The sequence below is a fragment of the Diplotaxodon limnothrissa genome, linkage group LG16 (assembly GCF_057381915.1).
Source record: "Diplotaxodon limnothrissa isolate DT_005_m linkage group LG16, D_limnothrissa_male_GT1.1, whole genome shotgun sequence".
Classification (NCBI taxonomy): Eukaryota; Metazoa; Chordata; class Actinopteri; order Cichliformes; family Cichlidae; genus Diplotaxodon; species Diplotaxodon limnothrissa.
In genome coordinates this window covers 9036519-9044575 of record NC_140611.1, presented here as the reverse complement: position 1 = coordinate 9044575, position 8057 = coordinate 9036519, and the positions used below count along the sequence as shown (strand labels likewise).

At 38.8% G+C, this 8057-nt stretch overlaps 1 protein-coding gene across 1 annotated transcript; it reads left to right on the top strand.

Moving 5' to 3' along the window:
* The first annotated feature begins 548 nt into the window (after positions 1 to 548).
* Positions 549 to 3691, top strand: vtcn1 (V-set domain containing T cell activation inhibitor 1). The gene is made up of 5 exons (XM_085373780.1): positions 549 to 580; positions 1135 to 1199; positions 2492 to 2842; positions 3083 to 3334; positions 3573 to 3691. Exons 1-5 carry the CDS (start codon positions 549 to 551, stop codon positions 3689 to 3691), a joined length of 819 nt encoding a protein of 272 aa, XP_085229906.1.
* The last annotated feature ends 4366 nt before the right edge of the window (positions 3692 to 8057 follow it).

Sequence of the window (8057 nt, the reverse complement as noted above, 5' to 3'; positions counted from 1 at the left end):
CTTTTCATAAATAAACAAGTGTTACGAATGTTCTCTTTTTCCTCGACAGATCAAATTTTGTCCACCTTGAGTAAATTTGCCAAGCCCAGGGTGCTACTCTTTTTCCTTGTATGCATATTATGCTTTTGCCGTAATAAAACCAGCAGCAGTCGGTACTGCATGCTATAAATATATACATGAAAAACATATTCTATGTCATAACTACTGTGAAAATGTTTTTCTGGATGTAATCCCTTCACTTTGTAAAAGCTTAACTAACATCACAAAAATAATCTCTTTCTCTTGTAAATCAGTCACATGAACTTTTATTTTGATAAGATAAACGAGCTGGATGATGACCTGTCAACCAAAATGAAGAACACACCTTAAAAGTAATATTTACTTATGGTGTTGTATTGTATTTTCTAAGTGCTCTGAGAGAGGCTGAGCAGACAGTTCTGTGCAGGCTGCTGACAGACAGCAGCAGAAATATATTACTTGGATAAAAAAGTGGATAAAGAATAAATAATTGCCTTTTTTCTTGGTCTCAAGAGATTTCATCAGGAGCCATGGCCACGCTCGGACAAATCATCTTCTACAGGTGCGACCATGAGGAATATTTAGTGTTGTCATTCAACTTTGAAAATATTTAGGTGTCTCCAGTGGTAACCGAGTATGTTTGCTTTTACTGCATCAGTAGAGAAAGAAAACATCTCACTTTTGATGTTATTTGACAGCTGTAGTTGCTGATTACTTCTAAAGTTTCAGATTATAATACAACAACATGTTATTAAAGATTAAACTTATGCTTCACAACTAGTTTAAATATGTGATCCCTAACAAAATAAAAGTTGTTGACAGTCTGTCAAAGAGAAATTTCTCCTTTAAATTTCTGTCAGGACAAAATATTAACATTTTTGAACCACAAAGAAAACACTTACAGAAGAATTGAAAACAATCTCCAGCTTTCTTATTGCAATGGGGTTTTTTGTCCTGATCATCACGAGACCCAAAAGACACAACGCATGGAGCCCAAACCCTACAGTTCCAGGAAGAATAATAGAAGCTATTTGAAGAACTGCTATGAAACTAATCTTTAAAAACTAATACTATGTGTTTTGTTACAATTGCACTTGTGTTTTTCTTTTTGTACAGCATGCTCGTCATCATCGTCATACTTAGTTTCTTCATCATCCTCTTCTTCTCTCTGGCCTTCTCAAGTAAGACCCACAGATCTGTTTGGATCCTCTTGTCATTAGTGATGGCTCGGTGAGGCCTGGGGTGATACATGGGTGTGCTCACCACGTGCTGTGTTTGTCTAAACTAAAATACAGTTAATCCATGTGGACGGCAACACGGCACAGCACAGCATCGAGTGTTTAACTGTGAATATTCATTTGTATCTGCACGTGTGATGATCTCTAAATATTTGTGAGGCTGACTTTCCACTTGACAGAAATAATGTTGATAGCCAAGTAACACATATACTCTATATTCATGTTTCATTTCCTTGAGAAAATGTTTATGTGTGTTTAGGTATGCTCGACTGGTGCTGGTTTAACATGGTATTAAGGGAATATTGACTTTAAATATCATTTGATAGTTTCATTCATAACCATGGTGCGCCTGAGTTTTTACTGTGGAATCCTGTCCTATATGAACCTGTGAAATTGGTATTTTGGCCATCATCTTGTTGATGTCTTGAAAGTGGGCGTGACTATATTTTAGAAGAATGTGTGAAGCTGATATCTAGCTAGCATTCAAGCTAGATTAATTGGCATGTTAGTTTTATTAAGTTACAAATTTATTAAATATGTGCAATGTTATTACCTGAAAAAAGGACTTCTTTTTTTAATTTAACTGAATGCCAAAAAAGATCTGATTGTGAACCAAAGGACACGCCATGCTCATACAGTAGTGAGTCATCAGTCACAGAGTAAAAAGCATACCGCACTTTGAGTGGGTTATTTTTATAAATGGCACGATAATTTCCAAGCTAAACATGATAAAGTCATAATACTACTGACTGAGACCATAAAGGCATTAGGAAAATATTTACTGAGGTTATAAATCAAGTGAGAAGTAGATTTCTTTTCCTGACAGCTACAATGGTTGCCCTCTGCTGGTCAGTAGAAAGAAGACAGGTATAGGACATTTCCACCCTGGCTTTGTTTTTCAGACCTGTATGCTAGAAGCATCTTTTATATACAGTCTATCTATCTGTGTCTTTAGAATTTAATCACTTTTACTAACTCAGACCCCTAAATAGTCATAGCTTTGCTTGAACTATCTCTTGAAATCACAGTCTCTATCTCTCTCTCTCTCAGGATATGTGAATGTGAAAAATGTGAACTTGTCCTTAAAATCTTCCTGCTAAAAGTTTTATAACTGCCAAAAGCAAACAACACTTTCACTAAATATCATTTAAATCGGTTATTAAGTTGTCAACAAATTGGAACTGATTCAAATGTGCTAGTCTATAATATGTGTATAAAATGTCCACATCCCACAGAGCCCCAGTCCAATGTGATAAGCAGCAGTACAAAGCCTGTCGCCAACCTTGGTGAGGATCAGCTGCTCAGCTGCTATCTTGACACACAAACTTCCCAAGACAAAGTGACAGTGACCTGGAAGAAGACGGACCTGAACGGCCTGGTTTACTTTTATCAGAATGGAGCTCCGGATCTGACGAATCAGGCGTCACAGTTCAGTGGGAGAACTCAGCTCTTCCCTCAGGCTGTAGTCACAGGCAATGCCTCTCTGCTGCTGAGGAATGTGAGACGCAGTGATGAGGGGAAGTACACATGCAGCATCAGCTCCTCTAAAGGTGGAGGAGAGGTCAGCATTCAACTCAGAACAGCAGGTAGGATGACTCACTCTTCAAGATTAATTGTGTGTTTATCTAAACATTCTTTATTGGCATTCATTAGCAGCATGGTTTGCAACACATTGGAATAAGATGGTATAAGGGTATTTCTAGTTTTTGTAATGCTGGGAATTTTAACCAACGTGCTGTTCTGAGTAATGTGAGTACTGAGTGAAGCTTCACTCTTGATTGCAATATTAATTCAGGATTTTTTTCTTCCCTCTTTTATTACATCAGCTTTTTCAGCGCCCACTTTCACCTTCTCAAATGGCACCCTGTCTGCTGAGGCAGTCAGTTGGTTCCCTAAGCCAAGCGTTTCATGGTTAAACCAAACTGAGAACATCCTGAATGGAAGCTCCACTTTCACAGAAAACTCTGAGGGGATATTCAGCATCTTCAGCACACTGCTGTCGGTCCAAGTCAGTGACACCTACAGCTTCAGGATTGAAAACAACTTGGTGATGTCTCTTTCTGAGGCAACTATATCAGGTAGTCTATATACTTTTACATTGACCTGATACCAAACACATTTGTACTAAAGGACTAAAATTCATCCTTTGGCCTATCTTTTATTTATGGAGGTGTAACACTAAGTCAGAGGAATATTTCTTCAATTTAAATCAAATCTACCAGAAAATAAAAGCAAATATATGTATTAATAAATATATAGCTAGGCAAATAACATTATAGGTTTAAAAAAAAACTAATTATTTTTCATATTTTTCAGGCTCAGACGTTTCATGGAGGACTTATTTCACCTTCAGTGCTGCTTCATTCCGTCCAGTTGGATCACTTTATCTCATTATTATGACCAGTTTCCTCTGCATCTATTATGTGACCTTTTGACACACTAATGTACACAAAAAAACACAACAGATATAGACAGATACTTCCCCTGGCTGCATATGTGTGTGCGTGTGCTGCATTTAAGGTCAGGATATGTCCAAAGTAAAGACTGATATTCACAAAAGTGGTCCTCTTTGAAGATTGTGTAGCTTTACTTTAATGTAATTTATTACTGCGTGTGTTACAGTTGTGTAGTGCCATTTAACTCTGTGCTGGATGTTTTTAATAGTTTATCTATTAACTTTTAATATTATTTTTTACATCCTCTAATGCATTTACAGTGTGTGAACTGAGAGTTCCATTTAAATTATGTCAGTAAAATTCAGCTATCTTGACTTTGAAATTTTACTTTAATGCAGACATGTAACATAATGAAATACAGAAATATAGAAACAAAACAAGAAAAACATTGAAACATTTACATTTTAGCACATTTTCTGTGACAGTTTTAATGTCTAATTCTAGAAGCACTCACTTTATTTCTTTAGAAAGCTCTACCTCTAGTTGCCTTACACCTTTCATTTAAATCTAAAAACTACAGACAGTGTCCAGTAACCGTGGCAGAACTGTTCAGGTAATCTGAACCTTTCAAATAAACCTTAAACACCTCAGTCTACAGAAATCTGTAGATTCCTCTTGGATTTTGTGCGGATGATGTTTGCAGCCGTTTATTCATACTCGATTTATACTGTTGTTCTATTTCCATCATCTGATGTTTTTATAAATGCTTATTGCTCTAATTCCTCTCAACAAATATATTTTCACCCAATGAGACTGATTAATGACGGAATTTTAAAAAATTAAATAATTAAAGTTTTATTTTTGAAAAATACTTTTTGTGATGTCAAGGGTGACAGTGTTGCTTTAAAATGTTTTTTTTTTACTTAAAACCTTTGAAAGTAAATCCTGGGGAATTGATGATTGTGTCCTCCTGTCTGTAGTGACACTAACTTTGCCTGATTAGAAGTCTGCATTTGGGTCCTTTCCACATCCACAGCACAAAAGCTTTATCCCTGGTGGTAGGTGTCAGTTTAATTTCTCTGGTCTGCAGAGGTCCTCCATCAAATGTGTTTTCTGCATCAATTTATGATGAAAAACCTGTTACATAAAGGAAAACACAAAGCTAAAAAATCAGCCAATAGTTCAACATAATGCAGTGAGTCACATCCCGTATTGTTTTTCAAGTATTTGGTATTGTCAGCTTTTTTCTTTTAGTATTATCTTATTATTATAGTATCATCTATGTATCTGCCTGGTGTCCGGCTGGTTTTGTGCCTTTTGTTACCTGCTTAAATGTGCATATGTCACCTATTTCCATTATTTTAGTTGAGTTATCTGCTCCTGGATTTTATTTCGACTTTACTGTGTTTCAGCAAGATCTCATGTGCAAAACTTTTTCACACATCCACGTTTCACACCGATTTTTAGGAATCGCGTACATCTCCACTAGATTATTGAGGCTGACTGAAAAGGAGAAGTGTGAGCAACACTTCCTTAAGATTAGTTTGTCATCTAGAAACAGCACTTCGAAACTGGAACAAACTTGGCTCACACATTGTTCACAATCTCTCTTCCCTTTTCCTCCTTTGCGTTAAATGTGGCTTCTTCTTCTTCTTTTCTAAGTAATTATGCTTCTTTAATGTTTTTCTTCGGGTGAACTGAATCAGTTGTTAGAAATCCTGGTGCCGTGCTGTAAACACAGCCAGCTATTTTTGGTGTTGATGCCATTGTCCCAAAAGGTGATTTCGCATGTTCCACAGATTATAGGACGACGGGTCATTTACAACAGTTTAAACCAGCGGTCCCCAACCTTTTTTGCGCCACGGACCGGTCTAATGTCCGACAGTATTTTCACGGACCGGTCATTAAGGTGTCGCGGATAAAAACAACAAAAAATGATACAACCAAGACAAAAACTGTGATATTTTGTAAATAATAAACGCGAATTCACTGTGTAATTGTGTAACTATTTTAGCAGCGTCCTCCTGAAATGCGACAACAACATTCACACCGAACGCGATAGAGGCAGGCAGAGCGTCAGGCTTACATGTAAAGTCAATGGAAAGGCGCGCTGACCCGCGATTGCGGCTCCCGCGAAAATTCGGAAGCAGATTTGCGTCGCGAAAACGCCAAAACGCCTGAAACGCGCGTGAGTGTAGCGCGTTTCAGGCGTTTGACTCGCGAAAAAAACCACGCGCGTGAGTTTATGTGTTGCATTTTGTGCATACACGCGTTTCGCGTCCCCCCGCTCGAGTTGGAAAAATCTGAACTCCAGCGTCAAATCGCGCCGCGACAACCAATCAGGAGCCTGGTGACGTGGCTGTTACCTAGTTCAAAGGGGCAGATCCAGCCAAAGCCCTTTATTCTTCAATAGAAGGAAGGCTAATCAATGCCGTAGCAAACAACCCGTAGCTGTACGACACCAGCTGCTTTCTGGACCGAGACAGGAATATAAAGGACCGAGCTTGTAGGAAGATATGTAAAGAGATCGGGCAACCTGGTAAGTTCATTCATTTTTCTTAAGTTTTCTCTAAAGTTTTCACTGACCCGGGGATGCCGCACAAAAGCTAGCAAGCCACCGCTATTTTCCCACTGACGTACAAATACCGTTCTGCTTTTAGGCATGTTGTCATTTAAGAATATATTTTATTGTTTATTAATAAACAGCACACAGTGGTCCCGCTGTTCATCCGTCACTGCCTCTTTTTTTTTATTTTCTTTTTCTTTTTTTTGCACCGGACAGCATTGCATTCTGCAGCCTGATTGACAAATCTGCTCCGTGTCGTGTCTCCTGCGCTTGCCAAATTTATCATGTTTGGTTTTGATAACCATCACGTCCAATAGAAAAAACAGCACAAAAACACCCATAACTATGAGCCTCATTCGGAAATACACACCTGCACCGCGAGGGAAAAAGGCGCACGAAAGTGGCAGGCAGATGAAGACAAACGGCGGCATAATAATACTTTTACGTTTTGCAATCCACAAAGGTTTGCACTTTGAGAATCAATTGTGAGAACTGTGAGTAATGTTCATGTGTGTGGAGAAAACAGTGTATAAAGTGCGTGGCCAGGGGCTAGTTATTCTGAGAACCCCTGCTGCAATAAATGAGGGACCACTGTCTACTCTACGATTATTATTTTCAACCTGTTAACATTTAATACTGTATTGATAGAACCAACTGATTCTGCAGCAGAGCATCCCCTGTTGCTTCTCCTGGCTGCCCAGTCCCTGAGCTCCTGCTGCTGCACCCACAGGTATGTACAGCAAGCACTGATACCTTTTTAGTCGGTGGGTTCCCTTGTGATCACCTTTACTAAATATCTACAACCAATCTGATTATATCCTGTTTTTGGTTTGTTTGTTTTTTTCAATGTTGAAATTAAAATCTAGTAGCAGCCTTCTCATTTCTTTGTGTTTTGTGCTGTTTTACAGGCCCACAGGGGAGGACGGCTCCGAGGCAGATGAGGGACGGGTCCCAGGACGGTCCATCGGCGGTGGAGCTGGCCATCCTGGTGTCCCTGAAGAGTCCACACCAGTCTCCAATGGAGCATTTCCTCCTCAGCCTTGTTCCTGCTCTGGAGAGCAGCTGGTCCTTTTTATTCCTGTCTCTCTGTAAATTCTTATATTTTATATATTTATGTTTAATGTTTTTCTGTTTGAGAATTCTAATATTATTTCAAATAAATTTTTATAATGACTAATGTCTCAGTTCTACTACACAGCAAATGTTGGCACACGACTTGACACATGTAGAATTTATTTCATATTATACTAATGACAAAATATACTAATACAGTGGGATGCAGAAGTTTGGGCAACCTTGTTAATAGACATTATTTTCCTGTATAAATCGTTGGTTGTTACAATAAAAAATGTCAGTTAAATATATCATATAGGAGACACACACAGTGATATTTGAGAAGTGAAAAGAAGTTTACTGGATTTACAGAAAGTGTGCAATAATTGTTTAAACAAAATCAAGCAGGTGCATCAATTTGGGCACCACAAAAAAGAAATGAAATGAATATTTAGTGTATATCAATGTGTGTGTCTCCTATATGATATATAGGGTGCTTTTGTCTGGACGTGCTTCTCATCCAGAGCTGCACAGCACAGAGGGAAGTTCCAGCGCTCCTGGAATCCCTCTGTGATGGAGCGCCAGTCTCCAGGTGAAGGCACAGCCATGAAGTCGTCCACTAGACAGTCCCAGGTGGCCGTCGCTGCCTGGGGGGGTGATCTGGCTCACCGTGGACACACCGACTCTGTAACTGAATGCTTGGTGCTGAAGGAGTCCGCGGTGACAAGGAACCTGGACAAAATTGTTCAAAATCAGTATTATGTGTACTGCAGTTACAAAATACAT